General features: G+C 50.2%; 1 protein-coding gene across 1 annotated transcript; it reads left to right on the top strand.

Moving 5' to 3' along the window:
• The first annotated feature begins 15608 nt into the window (after positions 1 to 15608).
• Positions 15609 to 20235, top strand: LOC139000662 (uncharacterized). The gene is given in 4 exon segments (XM_070402798.1): positions 15609 to 17778; positions 18621 to 18756; positions 19593 to 19683; positions 20050 to 20235. Coding segments are annotated over 3 exon segments (2349 nt in total). The 3' UTR covers positions 19636 to 19683; positions 20050 to 20235.
• The last annotated feature ends 1830 nt before the right edge of the window (positions 20236 to 22065 follow it).

Genomic DNA, 22065 nt, shown 5'->3' with positions numbered 1-22065 from the left:
ACCCCCTTGGCAAAAAGGGCAAGAGAGGTCAATATAGAATACTTAAATGCCTTCCCAGGGGGCCTTCCACACAGTGGAAGGGATTAAATACTTTCATGTCCTTATTAAATTGCTGCCAAAAATTTAAAGAATTAGTTTGTAAGTTTGTTTGGGATAAATGTATAATTTGCTGTTGTAAAATATTAAAAATTATTAATGAGCTTTTGTTATTTTAAATTATATATTAAATTTCTACTGCTGTATTTTAAGAAATATTAAATAAAATAACTTGTTTTGCCTTTTCTTAGAGGCAAAAACCTAAAATATATATTTATTACCTTTTATTAGATACTTTCTATAATTATTAAGAGATATCAATTAAATTAAAACTTATCTTTTTATATAAAATTTTCGATTGTGATTATAGAATTTATTCTCTTTTCTAATCAGACCAATGAGTAACATATTTTGAATTTCGAATTTTCCAGAGAAAGCACAAGATTTTCTTAAAAATGAATTTCTATACTTTAGGCATTTAGTTACCACAATTATAATTTTTCCCAATTTAATTTAACTAGAATGTTAAACTCTTAGTTGGCATGTTAAACATTCAGCATTTCTTTAGATTAATAAGAGCATGTGCTTCCTTCCCTTATGCAATTTTAAGTATATTGTATTAGTCTAATTTAGTATTGGAAGGGTTAAAGAGAAGAAAATAGGACAGAAAAATTTGTTGTGCTTACTAGCAGCTTGTGGCCTTGAGTCCAGCATAGTTCAGATAAGTAAAAATTAATAAAGAACTCTCTCTCCCTGCTCTCCCTGCCAACGGCCTTTTTTTTTTTTCTGCATTAACCATTTGGATATTGGGGACATTGTTGCAGATCTGGTGGCATTTGCTGCAGCTGTGGGGTTAACATTCACGGGAAAGAATCCAGGGGTCTCCAGCCCTAAGGACGTCTTTGCTCTTTCCCTCTGGCTACACAAGGATTGATATATCCCTGTCCATGGATTATCATCCGTGTCCCCCACGAAAGGAGTACTTGCGGCCACTGGGCAGTTAAACTTTTTGTTCGCTCTGCGAGGGGACCTGGGGAGTGACTCTGGCAGGAAACCTCCTGGTGAGACTCCCCTGCCTTCACCTCGCTGGAGGTTTTTTTGGGAGGATTTTCTGTCTCAGTTTCAGTTCTCCTTGAGCTTTGAGGAACTACTTTTGACTTGTCGAAAATGGCCCAGGGATTTGCAGGGTCAGAGGGCTCTGGAGGGGAATAGGGAGACAGAGGGTCTTCTGTCCCCCCTCCCGCACCAACGGTGGTGGAGAGAGCCTCTAGTATGGGAAGTGCAGGCTCGGGCGGGGCCCTGCTTAGGCAGGCTAAGATTGCCGAAATAGTGGGCATGAGAGAAAGCGGAAAAGTCTTTCCCTCATGGACCTCTGCTGATCTTATCCTCTGTAATGCTTTCTCCCATGTACTGAGATCCCAAATGGGGGCTTCTAGCAGCCAGGGATTAAATGCTATTAGGACATCCCAGAGCTTTTATAGTTCCTTTTCAGTTACTTTTACTCACCTATTCTGTAACAGCGCATGAAGTGCCTGAGCCCCTCAGAGGCTCCCATCATTACAGAGGGTCCCTGCTTGGGCACCGGATGGAACAGGGGGTCCCTCGGGGGTGAGGATGACGGAGGCCAACACGCTAGGGTGCTTGCATGCACAACTCCGGAGACCAGGTTCAGAGACACAGATCTAAGTTTATTGAGGAAGTACAGCCATATATAAAGGAGTAAGCAGCCAATACAATAGGGACATTCTTGCTATGTTATCCAATGGGCGTGAGGATCGGAGCTAAGAGTAGGTGGCTCTTGGAGATTTGTCAGGCGGGCATTGACACTTCCTGGTGTGCCAAGGAAGCATGTTTGCTGGAGTGTGCTCACAGCATTGCATCGGCCACAGCACTGAGATAAATCTCTTGAGCTCTACCTACAGTTGTTGTTTGTTTGTTTTTGAGGTAAGCCTGTGGAGCAATGAACTTTCCTCTCAGGACTGCTTTGATGTGTCCTATAAATTTTGCATTGTTATGTTTTATTGTTATTTGGTTCCAGGATGCTTTTAATTTCTTCTTTGATCTCTTTGGTAACCCAATCATTGTTTAATAGTATGCTATTTAGCTTCCAAATCATTACATTTTTATTGTTTTTATTATAGTTGTTTTTTAATTTTATGCCATTGTGTTCTGAGAAGATTCTGTGCTGTAGGCTAATTCCAGCAGGTCATAAACGCAAGAAATTCATCAAAAGGTTGGTGGATCTTGAGGCTTCAGCAGGGCTTAAGATACATATTATTGCCTGCCGGAATTGCTAAAAGCATTTCCCAAACCTAAAGATTTGCATATATTATTGCCTGTTACTGGAAGAGCTGAAGGCAGTTCCCCCAACCTGACAATGCCTACTGCATACCAAATCTTACCTTTTGATATATATATATATATATATATATATATATATCTGCTTTGCTTTAGGGAAATTTGTGTTAATAAAAAGCTAAGGGTGCAGAGATTCATAGAACTTGGTTACTAGAGCTAAGTCTCCTCTGGCTCCCACATATATTCAAAATTTATATTTCTAGTCTCTTTATTAATTTACTTGCAGCACATTTTCCAGGTTCCTGAACCTGAATTATGCAACACCCTGGCATTTATGGCACCTTGAAATGGGACATCTGGAGAAGAAGTTTTGCCTGAGCAAAGAAAGAAATTAGTCTTGGTAAAGGTGGAGAGATTAATTGTGAGTAAACCTCATACCAAGCCTTGGATGTGCAAACCAAGGTGGGCAAGAAAAGTCTTTTGCTTTAAGCCAGAAAATTATGGGGAAGAATTCGGTTTAAAGGCAAAAATATCATTGTAAATTTTCAGCTTCCATGCTCAAGAATAAAGAAATTGAAATGTCAAAAGGCACTTTCTTAAATCAGGCTCAAGGAAAAAGTGTCATTGTCATATTTAGCTATGTGGGTTCTTGTTCAAACTGCATGTCTAATTTTTATCGGGGATAAAAAGTCTGTAATAAGAATAAAAGCCTTGCCAGATCTTCTTCTGATGTCTAGTGATTCAAAGACAAACAGAGAAGGTGGAGCTGCTAATCCTCTAGCTTGAAGAGTCTCTAATGCTATATTTAAAAATTACTATCCGACACGTTGGGACAGGTGGATCTTAGTAAAAATAACATTAAAAGCTAGTGAATGCTGTGGAGAGCGGAATAAGAAAAGATTCAAGAGAAGAACTTTGATTCATTTAGTCTTGTTCTGTCGTTTTCTATTAAGCACTAATTTAATTTAATGGGAAGAGAAACATGGCCAGATCAGTTGCTAAAGTTACCAAAACAAACAGGATGTGGGGGTGGAGAGACACGTGGTATCCTGTATGATGGATGCCTACTCCTGAGAATGCTATTTAAAAAGTCTCATCTTTGCCATGTTTTTTCCCCGGTTCGTAATTTAAAAGTTTGAAGAATTCAGGAATGCATCTGGGATTTCTGTACTCATAAAGAGAGAAAGCTGGCTTAAGGCAAATGTATGCACCATCTGATTTCAGATTTTAGATAGTTCTGAGCTAAACTAACTGTCTTTATGGATGCTACAGAATAAAACCCAAAGCTGTTTTTCTTGTAAAAGAAAAATGGTGGAGATGACACAAAAGAAAGATACAGGCAGATTATAAGCCATAATATTGGTATTTCCATAATAAAAGGTAGTTTTTAAATTATAATAATGAACTGCATTCCAAAGTAAGACAGAAATTCAGCTAAAAAGTCAGTAAGTTATCTGTTACAGAATTTTCCAAAATAAATGCCTTAGATAATAATAATTGGTTTTAGAATCTCGAAATTGTTGAAACGTAGATGTCCGGTATTCGCTGGCACCCTGCCCTGGGGGCGAAAAGACCCCCTCCCTCTCTTGGGCCGGTGAAAAACTGACCTCATTACACTGACGTCCAGAAACTGCCCTACCCTGGTGGAAAGTCCCTGCTGGACAAACGGCTCCTGAAAATGGCCAAAACCGCAGGACAGACCGCAGGTTTCACCTGACCCCGGACAACCCCCACTGCCACCAGTCTCTGCCAGCATAAAAACTTGCCCCTGCTCCAGTCTGGCGCGGCTTCTCCTGCTCCCCTCTCCGAGCTGGTGAACCCGCCCGTGTGTTCCCAATAAAGCCTGTTTAATCTGGTCTCTGATTGGACTCACGGTTCTTCCTTGCGGCGGCGTAAAACCTAATATTTGGTGCCGAAACCCGGGACTGGGTCTCGGACTCGGACGATCCTCGCCTCGGTCTCCTCTTACGACCTGGGAAGCAGTGGGCAGCGGCAGCTCGACCGGGCTAACTCCCAGACTCTGAGGTGCCGGGGTCCGAGTCGATTGGCCGGTCCGGCTCAGTTCCCCGGTTTGCGCCCCGGACCTCGGCCTGGACCTCCCTCGGACTCCGTCTCCAGTAAGTTGCACGGGGAAACCTTTCCCCCTCCCCTTCCTGCTCTCTGAGATCCGGAGCCTCTCGTCCTAGTCACGGCCGTGCCGAGAGAACTCCTCCGTCCTCAGAGGGCTACTGTCCGGTCTCTTTGAGGACAAAGGAGACGTCCTTGGTCCTCTTGAGACCCCAACCCAGAGCCGGGACTCTGTACCAATTGGTGGGACGCCTCCCTTGGTGCTTTGTCTCTAATCTCAGAGAGCGGGAACCACCCCCACCCCCCAACCATGGGAGCCTCAGGGTCCAGGCCGGATCCCAAGACACCTCCAGAGTGTCTCCTGAAAAATTTTTCCAAATTGGGGTACACTCAGACACTCAAGGCCAAACGCTTAATTACTCTCTCGCAACAACAATGGCCTCAATATCCTCTAGACAATCAGTCCCGCTGGCCTCCCACTGGCACCTTTGATTTCAATGTTCTCACAGATTTAGACAATTACTGCCGGCGCACGGGCAAAGATTCTGAGGTCCCCTATGTCCAGGCTTTTTGGGACATACGTTCCCGCCCCAACCTCTGTTCTCCCTGCTCAACCCGCCAGATACTCCTGGCCAGCAGCAACCCTCCTCTTCCCACTGTTCCACCTTCTTCCAAAAACTCCGACTCACCCACAGCCCCTCCTCCCCAAAAGACCTCTGATTCAACAGATAACTCTGACCTCATTGACCTCCTCTCCTCTCCTCCTCCTTACCGTCTCCCTGACCAGGCTGCCCTTCCTCCGACTTCTCCCACTATCTCCGAAACCCCTCCTGCCCCTTCTCCTCCCCCGGAATCCCCGGCTCAGGAACCCAAACCTCAACCGCCCTCCCTCTCCTCTCCGGTTGCCTCTCATACCCGCTCACATTCTTCGACCCCGGCTACTCTTTGCCCCCTCCGCGAGGTGGCAGGGGCCGAAGGTCTGGTCCGGGTTCATGTCCCCTTCTCACTCCAAGATCTCTCCCAAATTGAGAAACGCCTAGGGTCGTTCTCAGCTGATCCAACCTCATATATAAAAGAATTTCGATACTTAACTCAGACATATGACTTAACCTGGCATGATATACATGTCATCCTCTCATCCTCCCTCACCCCGGATGAGCGCGAACGCATCATCACCGCGGCTCGACACCAGGCTGACCGGGACCATGAAGTAGATCCCACTGTCCCCATAGGAGAGCAGGCTGTTCCCCGGGAGGATCCTTCATGGAATTACCAGACCGGGCAAGGCTCTAACATCCCTAACCGTAACACCATGTTAAGATACCTCCTCAGAGGGATGGATGCTGTCTCCAATAAAGTAGTAAATTATGATAAATTGAGAGAAATCACCCAGCAAGTTGATGAAAACCCTGCCCTCTTTCTTAACCGCCTTCAAGAAACCCTCATAAAATTCACCCGTCTTGACCCTAGCTCCCGCAACGGGGCTACTGTCCTGGCCTCACACTTTATTTCCCAATCTGCTCCCGATATCAGAAAGAAACTAAAAAAGGTTGAGGAGGGCCCTGAAACCCCCATACAGGATCTGGTAAAAATGGCCTTTAAAGTCTTTAATGCCCAGGAGGAGACGGCAGAAGCCGCCCGACAGGAACGGCTCCGTGAAAAGGTATCCCTCCAGACCCAGGCCCTGGTAGCAGCTCTGCGGCCGGCAGGGAAATTGGGTCAGTGCCAGGCCTCAAAGGGTGGGTTCCGATCCCCACCAGGGGCATGCTTCAAATGTGGCAAGGAAGGCCACTGGGCCAAATCGTGCCCCCAGCCCCGGCCGCCGACAAAGCCCTGTCCTCTGTGCAAACGCTCCGGGCACTGGAAGTCGGACTGTCCGACCCTGGCTCGGCCCTCTACATCTCCCTGTGGGGGGCTTGAGAACCAGGTATACCCAGTAATGGAGCTCCTCGGGCTGGCGGACGAATGAAGTGGCCCTGGCTCCACGACTCCGGTGACCCTCGCTGAGCCCAGGGTAGTTCTCCAGGTAGCGGGTAAGTCTATCTCCTTTTTGGTAGACACGGGGGCTACCTACTCAGTCCTCTCCTCTCATTCGGGCCCCAGTATCCCTTCCCAGATCTCAGTTACGGGGATAGATGGGTCCCCCTCTACCCCCCGGCAAACGACCCCCTTAGCCTGCCAGTTCCAAGACCGTCTTTTTTCACACTCCTTCCTCATAATCCCAACTTGCCCTGTCCCCCTACTGGGACGGGATATTTTAACTAAACTCCACGCATCCATAACCTTTTCCTCCTCGGACCACCCCCTCATAGCTGTTCTCCTGGACTATATGTCCGACGACCCCTCCCCTCCTTCACACCCTCTTCTACCAGATGTAAACCCTGGAGTCTGGAATATTGAGACTCCATCTGTGGCCAGGCATCATACACCAGCCCTCATAAAGCTGAAAATTCCTCATTCCTATCCTAACCGCCCCCAGTTCCCCATCTCTCGCACTCACCAGTTAGGCCTTAGCCCCATAATCACCAAGCTAAAAACCCAGGGGCTCCTCATTCCCATCAACTCCCCCTGTAACTCCCCCATCCTCCCAATCAAAAAACGCAAAGGGGAATATAGACTGGTTCAGGACCTCCGCATAATCAATTCGGCTGTAATCCCTATCTCTCCAGTCGTCCCCAACCCCTATGCCCTCCTCTCACATATACCTCCCTCTACTACCCACTTCTCGGTCCTTGACCTCAAGGACGCCTTCTTTACTATCCCCCTACACCCGGACTCCTATTTTTTATTTGCCTTTACCTGGGAGGACCCCCTTACCAACTCAGCCCAGCAACTCACCTGGACAGTCCTACCCCAGGGATTTAGAGACAGTCCCCACCTCTTCGGCCAGGCTTTGGCAAAAGATCTCCGAGAATGCCAACTAAAACCCTCAACTCTCCTGCAATATGTGGATGACCTTCTCCTGTGCTCACCTTCGCGTGACCAATGTCTCAAAGACACTACTACCCTTCTTAACTTTCTTTTTACTAAAGGGTACCGGGTCTCCATCAAAAAGGCCCAAATTGCTTCCCCCTTGGTCACGTACCTGGGGCTGTCAATTACTCCCACCCAGCGGGCCATTACTCCAGACAGAATCCAGGCCCTCAAGGGGCTTCTCCTGCCCACCACAGCCGCGGAAATACAGTCCTTCCTTGGCCTGGCGGGGTTCTTCAGACAATGGATTCCTAACTTTGCCCTCTTAGCCAAACCGCTATACCAAGCAGCCAAAGAGACACCAGTAGGCCCACTTACCTCTCCAGAGGAAGTAAAAAGGGCCTTCAATAAACTCCTAAAAACCCTCATTGAGGCCCCGGCTCTGGCACTACCTAACCCTAACCGCCCTTTTTACTTATACACTGATGAAAGGCAACATCTGGCAGTAGGAGTCCTGGCCCAGCCGGTGGGAAAGACCCTAATTCCAATAGCCTACCTTTCCAAGCAAATCCACCCCACGGTCAGAGGATGGCAACCGTGCCTCCGTGCTTTGGCTGCGGCCGCCGAGCTGGCCACTGAGGCTCTAAAAATTAACCTTCACCAACCCCTAAAAGTCTTCTCTCCACATCGCCTCTCGGATCTCCTATCACACCAGGCCTTGACACACCTTGGACCCTCTCGGGTCCAACTCTTCCATCTCCTTTTCTTAGAAAACCCAACTATTACTCTTGCTAGTTGTCCTGCTCTTAACCCTGCTACCCTCCTCCCTACTCCAGGAGAAGAGGGACCTTACCATTCGTGCCCAGAGGTCCTTGAGGCCTGTCGCTCCCCCAGGGCTGACCTCACAGATCACCCCTTACCAAATCCACAGCACACCCTATTTGTTGATGGCAGCTCAACTATAGACCCCTCCGGGATTAGGCGGGCGGCCTATGCCATAGTCTGTGACAAAACTGTCTTGGAGGCAGGACCTCTCCCTCCAGGAACTACCTCCCAGCAAGCAGAGTTAGTGGCTCTAACCAGAGCTCTAACATGGGCCAAAGGAAAGGAAGTCAACATTTACACAGATTCCAAATATTCCTTTCTTATAGCCCATTCCCACTGCATGACATGGAAGGAAAGGGGATTCCTAACCACCAAAGGCACCCCAGTTTTAAACGGCCAGTTAATTGCCAAACTTCTAGAGGCCATCCAATTGCCTTCCAAAATAGCCATCATCCACTGCAGAGGCCACCAGCCGCCTAATACCCCGGTAGCCATAGGAAATGCCATGGCCGACCGTGCTGCCAGGTCATTTACAGCACCAGCCTCTCCCCAACCCGTTCAGCATGTCTGCTTTCTCTCTCGCACATACAAACCCCAATATTCTAAAAGCGAGCTTAATACCCATCATGACTCCCCTGACATCCAGGTCAGGGACGGCTGGGCGTTTCATAACGGGCTCTTAGTCCTCCCAGGGTCGCAAAAACACCAAATAATTTCAGATATCCACAACTCCCTCCACATAGGTCCGGCGGCCCTTCACCGTTTTCTCTCCCCCATTTTTCACCCCTCGGGCCTACGAAGTACCATCGATGAGGTCCACGCCTCCTGCTAGGTCTGCTCCCGCACCAACAGCCAGGGAGCCTGCCACGTCCGGCGGACGCTTCACCAAATGCGAGGACACCTGCCCGGACAGGACTGGCAGGTTGACTTCACACACATGCCCAGACACAAAACTCTAAAATACCTTCTAACCATGGTTGATACTTTTTCAGGATGGATTGAGGCCTTCCCCTCGCCTTCAGAGACAGCGGAGGTAGTGTCCAGTCACCTCATCAGGGACATCATTCCTCGTTTTGGTCTCCCTACATCCCTCCAGTCGGATAACGGACCTGCTTTCATCTCGAAGGTCACGGAGGCCGTTTCTTCCTCTCTGGGAATATCCTGGAAACTTCACTCTGCCTACCACCCTCAGTCATCAGGAAAGGTAGAAAGGGCTAATGGCCTAATAAAGGAACAGTTAACTAAACTTAGCCTCGAGCTTCGCCTCTCGTGGCCTGAGCTCCTCCCACTGGCTCTAGCCAGACTAAGAGCCTCCCCAAGGGGACCCTCACACCTCAGCCCCTTTGAGCTCTTGTATGGACGCCCCTTCTTGCTCTCCTCACCCCTGCCTCCATCTACACCTCCACTGGCCTCCTACCTTCCCTATCTCTCTCTACTAAGAGACCTCCTTAGGGAACACTCCAACTCTGCTCTCCCCGAACCTACCCCGGGAGATCAGGCCCCGATCTCCCTCACCCCGGGAGATCAAGTACTAATCAAATCTCTCTCCCCCAAACCGCTAACTCCCCAGTGGGAAGGCCCATACACTGTCATCTTAACTACACCTACGGCAGTTAAGGTCCTCGGCATCACCTCCTGGATTCACCGTTCCCGCCTCAAAAAACCTAGCTCGCCCCCCCCTCACGATGGCCCCCCAACAGAATGGAGAGCCACACCAACCGGGCCTCTTACCCTGCGCTTCACTTGCAATCCTGCTTCTCCACCTTCCCGGAGCCCCCAGTCCTAACACTCCGAAGGGCTTCTGGTCCTTTCAGGTAAAACGAACCTGGGGGGACGAAGGGGTTATCAACTCAACCACCTGGGATGGTAAATCATCACAAGTCACCCTATATTTTGATGCCTGCGCTGCTATGGCACCAGGGTGGTCGAGCTGTGGAGGGTGGTTCCAGACATATGCCACCAATCACAAGTATCTCTGCATGAAATATAGGCAGCGAGGGGACTGTGATAACGTGGGGGAATTTTATTGTCCCTACTGGCAATGCCCCCACTACCATTCTGGGTCCCTGGCTAGCCCACTAGTCAATCTTAGAGCACCTCCAGGCTGTAATACAGACAATTGTAACCCTGTCAGCTTTACTATTAAAGACCCAGGTAACCCCCGCTGGAACCAGGCTCAGCCAGCAGGAATCAGGATCGACGGTCAGGGGCGCGACCCGGGGGGCATCATCCTTTTTGTCAAAACTTTCATAAATCCTCGTCCTGTTCTACCTGCTATACAAAATGTTCTCTCACGCCCCACAGCAAAACCTTCCCCTCTGCCTACTCTAATAAACACCACCTTCCACCTCCTCTCCAACCTGAACGCCTCCTTCTCGACCTCGTGCTGGATATGCCTGTCCCTAACCCGAACTCTGGTTTCCGCAACCCCCCTCCCTAACACACTCATAAACAACCTTACTTTCACCTCAGGCAGACTTCAACGCACACTCTACAATATATCCCTCTTTGGCACCGAAGACATGACTTGCCTCGTCAACCATACCCAGAAATTAACAACTAAACCATGCACCTCAAATGCCTCACTTCCCCCTGCAACTTTTTGCCCTCCCCCGGGGATCTTCATCCTCTGCGGCACGACGGCCTATACATGTGTCCCCGAGAACCTTGAACAAGCCCCCTGTCTCTATGTCTTCCTGACACCAAATCTCTCTGTTAGAACTGAAGGCGAGCTAGAATCATCTCTTGCCCCGGCCTTCCCTCATTCCAGGCAGGAGAGAGCAGCCCTTGTTCCCCTTCTTGTGGGGACAGGGGTCCTAACAGCCGTGGGAACCGGGGTCGGAGGGATTTCTTCCTCAGTACACTTCTATCACAAGCTCTCCACAGAATTCTCTGAAGATATGGCCCTCATAAGTGACTCCATTGAATCCTTACAAAGGCAGATAGACTCGCTGGCAGCTGTGGCTCTGCAGAACCGTAGGGCCCTTGATCTCCTCACCGCTGAGAAGGGAGGTACATGTATTTTCCTCGGGGAAGAATGCTGTTATTTTGTCAATGAATCAGGAATAATAAAGGACCATATAAAAACACTAAGGGACAGAATAAATCAGAGGCAGAGGGAGGCGACTGGGGGAATGGCATTTTTCAGCTCACTAGCTCCCTGGCTCCTCCCTCTCCTGGGGCCTCTAACATCCCTACTCCTAATCCTCCTCTTTGGCCCATGTCTCATAAAATGTCTTACTAGCTTCCTCCAAAACAGAATACAAGCCCTCACGAATGCAAAGGTTGGAGAACTGTACCTAGCCCTCAACCCGGAGGCTCTCTCAACCGGCCCTTATGCTGAAACACCTATGTCGGCAAGTAAATAACCCCAGACTACACATACTTGCAGAAATGCTGTCTAACCTGTTTTTTATTTTCTTCTTTCCCCCCCACACGGCAACTGCCTAGTGGAGCGGAACGTCCAGAGCCTCTCTATTCCCCTACGACGCCCCTACCCAGCCGGAAGTAGCCAGATGATTACGTCGACCACTTATCCCATCATAGAGAGTCCGGAATGTCCGGTATTCGCTGGCACCCTGCCCCGGGGGCGAAAAGACCCCCTCCCTCTCTTGGGCTGGTGAAAAACTGACCTCATCACACTGACGTCCAGAAACTGCCCTACCCTGGTGGAAAGTCCCTGCTGGACAAACAGCTCCTGAAAATGGCCAAAACCGCAGGACAGACCGCAGGTTTCACCTGACCCCGGACAACCCCCACTGCCACCAGTCTCTGCCAGCATAAAAACTTGCCCCTGCTCCAGTCTGGCGCGGCTTCTCCTGCTCCCCTCTCCGAGCTGGTGAACCCGCCCGTGTGTTCCCAATAAAGCCTGTTTAATCTGGTCTCTGATTGGACTCACGGTTCTTCCTTGCGGCGGCGTAAAACCTAATAGTAGATAAATAATATATTAATTATGAAGGTCCAAGTAGCCCAGGGGGAAACCAGCATTGCTATTTAACAAAGAAAAAAGCTGGTCTTATTTCCTGCAGCAGCAACTCTTAGATTGTTATCTCTAAGGAAAGAATGTGCTACCTTGCATTTAAATAGCTATAGGCTTGCCTCCAAAATCTTGGCAACTTAAAACTTTGGAGTTAGCTGAATTAAATAATAAAACTTATTAAATGTCTAAGTATTTTGAAATGACAAAATACTAAAATGTTAATCTGAGTTTGTCTCATGAAAAATTTAGAGGACAGAATTGAATCTATTAATTAAATTGTTAGGTTAGTGGCTCAGGAGGCAGCACAAGGAATAGAGAGTCCAGTGAATCATAAAAGAAAGGAAAGCTTATTCTGCGCCCCGGGAGACCCAGGTATCCCAAGGAAAGGGCACGTGGATTCATGCCAACAGGGAGGGGGGCGCTTTTTTTATACTGTGGTTGGGTGAGGGGTGGGGAGCCTGAGCTGAGGAATTCTCTGCTGCAGGGGATGGGCAGGATATTCAGGAAGAAGTCCGTATCTGTGTGGGGGTATGTGGATTAAGGGAGAAGAAGCCAGTATCTGTGTCTGGCACATTAATCTGTGAGAAATTCCAGGGGAAGTCCATTGTCTCATCACATGTCTGCATGTATCCGATCCTGGGCTCTCTCCGACCTAACATCCCGGCCTTTTGGTGATAGGGGATGAAAACTCATTCTTACTGCTTCCAGCTGACGATGGGCAATGGAGGCGGGGGGGGGGGGGGTAGGGGGGGGTGGGGGGGGGTGGCGTTTAAAGGCCAGGGTTAGGTAGAGGCAGGTCGGAGGGGAGCTGAGTGTAGGGATGGAGCAGGAGCTGATTCACAGTCACTCGTGACATCTCCATGATCCGGGAGCAGATGAACTTGAGGAGGCACGGGGCTAGGAGAAAAAAGACACAGATGTGAATCAGGGGCCCTGTCATGGGTAGGACCCAGGTAGCCAAGGGGCTTTGGAACCAGCCGGAAGGAAAGTTGTCTTGGAAGTATCCTGCATGTAGTTCTTCACTCAGTTTAGTCAGAGTCTGTACGTTTAAGTTTTTCTCCACTACTCCGTACTCGTTGGTGTAGTAGCAGCATTTTTCCTGAAGGAATATGCAGGTTCCTCCTTTTTCTGTAGTCAGAAGGTCTGAGATGCGCTGGTTCTGTAGGGCTAACTGGGCTATTGATGTTGCTTGCTGCTGTAGGGAGGCTAAAAGAGGTGGTAGTAGACTCCAGAGCTAACTGGAGCTTGTTATTAAAGTACTGAGCAGTGACCAGACTGTTCCCGAGGGCCTCCTGGTGAGGCCTACCGAGGCAGCAATACTCACCCCTAACATGACAGGAAGGAAGGTGGCCCGGCGTGTCCGGGGGTGGGATGGAGGGAGCAGCCAGGCGAGCTCCGACTCTCCATACAAGGTTAATTGGGGAACTACCATGACCACGAAGCAAGGCCCGGGGTCAAAAGAGTTCATGCAGTTGCTTAAGGTGCCGTGGCACCAAAAGAAGGTACCTGGGCTGGCCTTGGTGAGACTGGCTGCGGTGTGGTATGACAGTCCCTCCAGGTGCAACCCCCACAGGTGTTGACATCTCGATTACACCTGTCTGGGTTCCGCTGGTCGTAAGCAAAACAGACATAGGGTCAGCCAGTATTGGACACTGACTGGATGTCAACAGCCATCTGGATCATTGTCTGGCATCCGAACAGAGGGCAGTCCTGAGATCCTACCTGCCGGGTGACTTGTTAGCCATTCTGGTAGTAGGTTTCACGGACCTTGAACCTCCACACATAAGTGAGTGGGGGTTGGTGTAGTTTTCTCAGGGCCGGGAGGAGAAAGAGGAGGGGAGGGTGGTTAAGGTGGATCTTAGTGGGGCCCAACTCCTCACATTTATAGAAGTCATGCTGCTCCGGGTTCCTCTTGAGTCTGGAGAGGCAGTGCCAAGACAGGTCTCTGGAGAGGCAGTGCCAGGACAGGTCGTCAAGCTGGGGTCACCAAGCAGCTTGGCTGCGGTGGGGGCTGTGAGGATTACAGTGTGAAGTCCCATCCACCTAGGCTCCAAGGCTTGTGGATGTAGGTTCTTAAGGAGGACTGAGTCACCAGGGTGAAGGACTGGTCCTTGGGAGTCCTGGTTGGTTGGCTCTGGCTTGGGCAGAAACCTGTTCTCGTGTTCTCGGTGAAAGGGTGAGGGCTATGCGCTCCCCGCCATCTTGCCTGTATCCTCCATGTTGGGGCCACGTGTAGCCTTCTTCCCGGAAGCCCAGGCCTCTGCTGGCCACGCCCGGGATTTTAAACTAACCAATGACAATCAAGGGAAGTGCGCGCCATAGATATGACCACATCCTGTGTAACAAGACCCGGCTCACGCCTGGCCAATCGGCAGGGCCCACAATCCCCTTGCGTCACCCCCCTATTTAAGCTGGATTTTCCCATGGGAGGGCACTCTCTCTTCCTGTCACCGGGCTGGCCGGGAGCAGGGCCGGGCCGGCCGGGAACGGGGGTCGGTCTAGCTAGCCCAAAAAAATAAAAGGTCCTTCTGCTGTTGCATCGAACTGGCTCCCAGTGTGGAATTTTTTTGGGGATCTTGGAATCTGGGCATAACATTTGGGGTCTCGCCCGGGATCCTCAAACCCCATTCAGGGACTCCCAGCTCAGAGGACTTGGCTGACCGCGGTATGTGTCGTTTATGTTTGTATTTGTTTGTTTCTGTGTGAGCTCACTTCTGAAATCTGTATTCGCCCACATTGATCATGGACGCACGAGGACAAAGGGCAGGAGGAGTCGGGGGACGCCTCGATCCTCCATCTGTATCTGTAGAACTAGCTTTGCTTCCGAGGTCGGGAGATCTGTAAGCGGGTAGCTTCCGCTGGCTGTAGAAGTAGCCTTGCTTCGTTTTCGGTTTTTACCATCATGGAGTTGGAAGATTATTTTGGTTTCGCGTCCATGGAGTTGGAATACTGTATTTTAGGGCCCCTTAGTTGTCTGTGTTTGTGTTTTTCTGGTTTTGTTTTGTGGATTTACTGGATAGACATTATGGGACAGACTCAAACTACTCCTTTAAGCATTATGGTCTGTCATTTTAAAGAGGTAGAGGAAAGAGCCAGCAACCTCAGTGCGGAGGTTCGGAAGGACCGGTGGCGGGCCTTTTGTTCCAGGGAGTGGCCGACTTCTAATGTCGGGTGGCCGCCGGAGGGGACTTTTGATCTCCCCACCATCCACCGGGTTAGGGATATCGTCTCCCAGCCCAAAGAGGGACGTCCTGGTCAACTCTCTTACATTGTTACTTGGCAGGACCTCGTGGAAGATCCACCATCTTGGCTTAGGCCCTTCCTACCTCCACACCCTCCGGAGCCAGAACCCATTCTTGCCTTGCAGGAAGCGGAGAAGAGGAAGGAGAAAAAAACCACCCTGCCGTCAGCTCCAGCTCCCCCCTACCCGGTTTTGCAGGTGGGAACTGGAGAAGAGTTAATTTTTCCTCCCCCATATCATTTCCACAGGATGCCGGAGAGATTTGATCCTGCCCTGTGGCGGGAAGCTGACGCAGTTCCGGAAGTGCCTGGGGGTGGAGTTCCGGGAGTGCCTGGGGGCGGGGTTCTGGGAGTGGCCTCAGTTCCGGTTCCGGTAGGAGGCCCGCCTCTCACCCGGCAAAGAGCTCAGCGGGAACTGTCTGTCGCAGCCCCCGACTCCACTATTAAGACCTTGCCCTTACGGGCCGCTGGACCCCCGGATGCGAATGGCAACCAGCCCCATATCTATTGGCCTTTCTCAACTAGCGATTTGTATAACTGGAAGGCACAGAACCCTAAGTTCTCTGAAAAGCCGGGGAGACTTATTGACTTGCTAGATTCTGTTCTTTTCACCCATCAGCCCACATGGGACGACTATCAGAAGCTTTTACAGGTTCTGTTCACAACGGAAGAGAGAGAAAGGATCCTCAATGAGGCCCGGAAGATGGTTCCTGGTGTGGACGGAAATCCAACCACAAACCAGGCCCAGATAGATGCCTCTTTCCCTTTAACTAGGCCTGAATGGGATTTCAACACGGCAGAAGGTAAGGAGAGGCTCTCGGTCTACCGTCAGACTCTAATGGGGGGTCTCCGTAGGGCTGCTAGGAAGCCCACCAATTTGACCAAGGTAGGGAACGTACAGCAGGGAAAAGATGAGTCTCCAGCTGCCTTTCTAGAACGGATAATGGAGGCATATCGCACCTACACCCCCATGGATCCAGAAGCCTCTGAGAATAAGGCAGCTGTAATCATGAGTTTTATAAACCAGTCAGCCATGGACATTAGAAAAAAACAGAGAATAGATAGATTAGGAGAAAAGAGTTTACAGGATTTACTGGCAGTGGCAGAGAAGGTGTTCAATAACCGAGAGTCCCCTGAGGATAGATGAGCCCGCGCCATGGTGGCTGCCAGTGACAAGCAGACCCGAAACCTGGCCAAGATTCTGCTAGCCACCACCACGGAGTCCCCTGAGGAGCGGACCCGCCGCCTTTGCCAGCTTGCTGATGGCCAAGAAAGAGGTAAGGAAACCGCCCGGAGTGGGAAGAAAAAACTGCAACAGAACCAGTGTGCTTACTGCAAAGAGATAGGGCACTGGGTCTGAGAATGCCCAAAGAAGGCCGGTAAAAGGGGAAGCAAGACGGACCGGGTGGAGGTCTTGGAGCTGGAAGGACTGAGTGATTAGGGGAGTCGGGGTTCGGACCCCCTCCCCGAGCCCAGGGTAACTCTTAGAGTGGAGGGGACCCCTGTTGACTTCCTTGTCGACACTGGAGCACAACATTCGGTTCTCCGCACACCTCAGGGGAAGCTTGCTAATAAAAAGTCCTGGGTGCAAGGGGCAACTGGCATGAGCCAGTATCCATGGACTACCCGAAGAACAGTAGATCTAGGAACGGGCCGGGTATCCCATTCCTTCATGGTAATACCGGAGTGCCCCTACCCCCTTTTAGGACGGGACTTGCTAACCAAGATTGGAGCCCAAATAACCTTCAGACAAGGGGGGCCTCAGGTTACCGATAGCGAAGGCCACCCCATCCAGGTTCTGACTCTGAGACTGGAGGATGAATATCGCCTACACCAGGGGGCGCCCCCAGTAGAGAACAATATAGATAGATGGCTGCAAGAATTCCCCACAGCCTGGGCAGAGACGGGGGGAGTAGGACTGGCCGCCCACAGGGCCCCAACCCTGGTTGAGCTAAAACCAGGAGAAAGCCCAATAAGAGTAAAACAGTACCCTATGTCCCAGGAGGCTCGGAAGGGAATCCAGCCTCACATCCGGAGACTGCGAAGCCTAGGGGTACTGGTTCCATGCCAATCTGCCTGGAACACCCCCCTCCTGCCGGTCAGAAAGCCCCACACGAATGACTATCGACCAGTCCAGGACCTCCGGGAAGTAAATAAAAGGGTCCTGGATATACACCCAACCGTTCCTAACCCATACACTCTCCTAAGCTCTCTGGCACCCTCTAGAGTCTGGTATACCGTACTAGACTTGAAGGATGCCTTTTTCAGCCTGCCGCTAGTGCCTCAAAGCCAGCCCCTGTTTGCCTTCGAGTGGCACGACCCAAAGGAAGGCTACAGTGGACAATTAACCTGGACGCGATTGCCCCAAGGATTCAAGAATTCACCCACCATCTTCGACGAGGCGCTGCATGAAGACCTTGGTGAGTACAGGAGAGAGCACCCCAATCTCACTCTCCTTCAGTACGTAGATGACATCCTGATTGCTGCCGATACTGCCAAAGATTGTGAACAAGGGACCAAAGATCTGCTGGCCACCCTAGGGACCTTAGGGTACCGGGCCTCTGCGAAGAAGGCTCAGATATGCCAAAAGAGGGTGAGTTACCTGGGGTACATACTGGAGGGGGGACAGCGGCGGTTGTCAGATGCTAGAAAAGAGACAGTCTTGAAAATCCCTGCTCCCACCTCCCGGAGGGAGGTGAGGGAGTTCCTAGGATCGGCTGGCTATTGCCGCCTCTGGATACCAAGTTTTGCTGAGATCGCCAGGCCCCTATATGAAGCCACCAAGGAGGGGAAGGCCTTTAAATGGACTGAGACAGAAGAAATGGCCTTTAATCAGATAAAGAAAGCTCTTTTGGCTACTCCAGCCCTGGGCCTACCAGACATTACAAAACCCTTTCGCCTCTTTGTAGATGAGCGCAAAGGAGTGGCAAAAGGGGTTTTAACCCAGGCTTTAGGCCCCTGGAGTCGCCCAGTAGCTTATTTGTCTAAAAAGCTGGATCCTGTAGCCGCCGGCTGGCCACCGTGCCTAAGAATCATTGCAGCAACCGCGCTCTTAGTCAAGGATGCTGACAAACTGACCCTGGGGCAGGAGATCTGGATCACAACCCCGCATGCCATTGAAGGGATCCTAAAACAGCCTCCTGATAGATGGATGAGCAATGCTCGCATGACCCACTATCAAAGCTTGCTGCTCAACCCCCCTAGAGTGCGGTTCCCAGTGCGGCCCTCAACCCTGCTACCCTGCTACCTGACCCTGACCTAGATGCCCCACTACATGACTGTGCGGGAATCCTGGAGCAGGTACATGGACTTCGGAAGGACTTGACCGATCGGCCCCTCCCGGATGCAGAGGCCACCTGGTTCACGGATGGAAGCAGCTTCGTGCGGAACGGGTGCAGGTACGCAGGTGCGGCGGTGGTTGCCAACACAAACACTGTGTGGGCGGAGGCTCTGCCCCCTGGGACATCAGCTCAGCGAGCAGAACTCATTGCACTCACCAAGGCACTGACACTGGGGGCTGGAAAGCGGCTTAACGTTTACACAGACAGCCGTTATGCATTTGCTACAGCTCATGTTCACGGGGCAATCTACCAGGAGAGAGGGCTATTGACAGCAGAGGGACGGACAATAAAAAATAAGCAGGAAATCCTCGACCTGCTCTCAGCCTTATGGCTTCCTGCCAAGTTAGCCATAATCCACTGCCAGGGACACCAAAAAGCCAATGACCTGGTAGCTAAAGGTAACCAAAAGGCTGACCAGGCTGCAAAGGCAGTAGCCCTTACCTCGGTCCCTACCATGGCCTTACAACTACCAGACCCAGGGGACCCAGTCCTACCAGACCAGCCCAAGTACTCCCAGGAGGCGTTGCAATGTATCAAAAAGCTCCCTAAAGCCCAGGAAATAAAGGGATGGTGGCATACACCAGAAGGAGAACTTATACTGCCGGACTGGCTCGGGGACACGATATTAAAACATATGCACCAATCCACTCACCTGGGAGCCCGGAAAATGAAGGACTTAATCCAACATGCCAGGATCAAAATTCACCAGCAGAATACCAAGATAGATCAGGTTGTGTCAGCCTGCAAGACCTGTCAACTCACAAACGCAAGGGTTGGATCAAATAAAGAAGGAACCAGGCTCAGAGGCACCAAACCTGAAGCACAATGGGAGGTCAACTTCACTGAAATTAAACCAGGGAAGTATGGTTATAAATATCTTTTAGTATTTATAGATACCTTCTCTGGCTGGGTAGAAGCATACCCAACCAAGCGTGAAACAGCTCAGACGGTGGCCAAGAAGCTGCTGGAAGACATCTTACCCAGGTATGGTTTTCCTGCTATGATAGGATCCGACAACGGGCCAGCCTTTATTTCACAGGTAACACAGGTAGTAACCAGGGCTATTGGGGCAAATTGGAAACTACATTGTGCTTATAGACCCCAGAGTTCAGGTCAGGTAGAAAGAATGAATAGAACTCTAAAAGAGACCCTTACCAAATTAACCATGGAGACTGGCGGGGACTGGGTGGCTCTCCTACCATATGCCCTTTACCGGGTAAGGAACTCCCCTTACACCCTGGGCTTTACTCCCTATGAAATCATGTTTGGCAGGCCACCCCCTATCATTCCTAACCTTAAAGCTAACTTTCTAGCTGAATTTGAAAATCAAGAACTATCTCTTTCCTTAAGAGGGCTCCAGAGGGCACACGAGGACATTTGGCCACGCCTTCGCGCCATCTATGAGACCAGCCCAATTCCAACTCCTCATCGACACAGACCAGGAGATTGGGTCTACGTCAAAAGGCATCATCAAGAAACTCTTGAGCCACGTTGGAAGGGTCCCTACACTGTGGTGCTAACGACCCCCACTGCTCTCAAGGTAGACGGCGTCGCGACCTGGATCCATCACACTCACGTCCGGTCAGCGGACCCATCCACGGTCCAAAAAGACTTCATCACCAAATGGAGCGTAGAAAGAGATCAACGCAACCCACTGAAGCTCAAGCTACGGCGTGCTCCACCTGCCTGATGCTGGTGACATAACTCGCGATCACTCCTGTCGCCAGGAGCCCCCACAATAGACTTAGATGATGCCTGCATCTTCATGGACATGGCTCCAAAGAGACAGGGACAATTTATAGAAAAATCGGGGATAGACTTTAGTATCACATGTTTAATAGCGGAAGATTTGGCTGCCTGAAAGCGGCCATAATGCCAGTATTATGTTTCATTGTGTTGATATGTTACATTAACCTTTAATTCTCTTGCAGGTTTGAATGTATATTGGTTGTCCTAAAAAAAAGAACTGTGCGGGATGACCCCCGAAAGTAAGGAGTGCCTAGCTGCCAAGAGGGCAGGTGCCCAACTGCTAGGGAACGGTGCCCATCAGGTTTTGGTCGCTGTTGAGAGACAGTTGACAGTTGACAGCCTGTGTACTGCTTGCAGGCCTGCATGACCATGCCCATGTCAGGGGTAGTAAAGCTAGAAAAAGCCTGGTTAGAATAAAAATCTAAGGCATGGTTATGCATGAAAAGAAATTAGCAAAGAAAATCAGAAAATCTTAGAATAAATCAATATATTTTTCTTCTTATATAATTCCTCCGAAATCTGGCAATACATCTCTTTGCATAAATTCAATAAGACCAGTTTCTAATGATGGTTTTCAGTTACCGTTCTTGTTGTATTTATGCAAACATCAGAATAGTAGATAAATTAATCTCGATTTGGCTTTTTAATGGCCATGGAGGAATTTTAAAAAGAAAAATCCTATTTCAATAAAAATTGTTACTTTCCCTTCCACCAGACCATTTGTTAAGATATGCCAGTACAGGCCTCTAGCGACGGTGGAATAGAAATGCAGCCCGACTCATGATTGAGCCGGAAGTTCCAAGACAAGGGGGGAATGAAAGGGTGAGGGCTATGCGCTCCCCGCCATCTTGCCTGTATCCTCCATGTTGGGGCCACGTGTAGCCTTCTTCCCGGAAGCCCAGGCCTCTGCTGGCCGCGCCCGGGATTTTAAACTAACCAATGACAATCAAGGGAAGTGCGCGCCATAGATATGACCACATCCTGTGTAACAAGACCCGGCTCACGCCTGGCCAATCGGCAGGGCCCACAATCCCCTTGCGTCACCCCCCGATTTAAGCCGGATTTTCCCATGGGAGGGCACTCTCTCTTCCTGTCGCCGGGCCGGCCGGGAGCAGGGCGGGGCCGGCCGGGAACGGGGGTCGGTCTAGCTAGCCCCAAAAAATAAAAGGTCCTTCTGCTGTTGCATCGAACTGGCTCCCAGTGTGGAATTTTTTTTGGGATCTTGGAATCTGGGCATAACACTCGGAGCAATTGCCTGGGTAAAGACAGATATGGGAGATACGTACCCAGGGGAGGGCGATCAGTAAGGAGATGGTGGTTGAGCAAGAAGGGTCAAACAGGGCTCAAGAAAGTGGGGCTTCTTGGTGTAGCTGGAGTTTGGTCAGGGCCATGGGCAGGAGGTCTGGCCAGGAGCTGCGAATTTCTATAGAATGTTTAGTTAGATGGTCCAATGGGTTGGAATTGAGTGGCTATGATGAGGGTTTGAGCCAGTGACAGAGAAATCCAGCAGGATGTAGAGAAGGGATTGATGTTCAAGAGTAGATGGAAAGTTGTGTTGATGAGAGTGGGCATAGAAGTAGATCCAGGGTTCGTAAATAGAGAGTGACATTAGAGGAT

This window comes from Myotis yumanensis, unplaced genomic scaffold, assembly GCF_028538775.1.
Source record: "Myotis yumanensis isolate MYYU_CA2020_CCGP unplaced genomic scaffold, mMyoYum1.0.hap1 SCAF_24, whole genome shotgun sequence".
In the NCBI taxonomy this organism is placed as follows: Eukaryota; Metazoa; Chordata; class Mammalia; order Chiroptera; family Vespertilionidae; genus Myotis; species Myotis yumanensis.
Note: the sequence above shows the minus strand (reverse complement) of the source record. Positions and strands in the feature narration are given on the sequence as shown.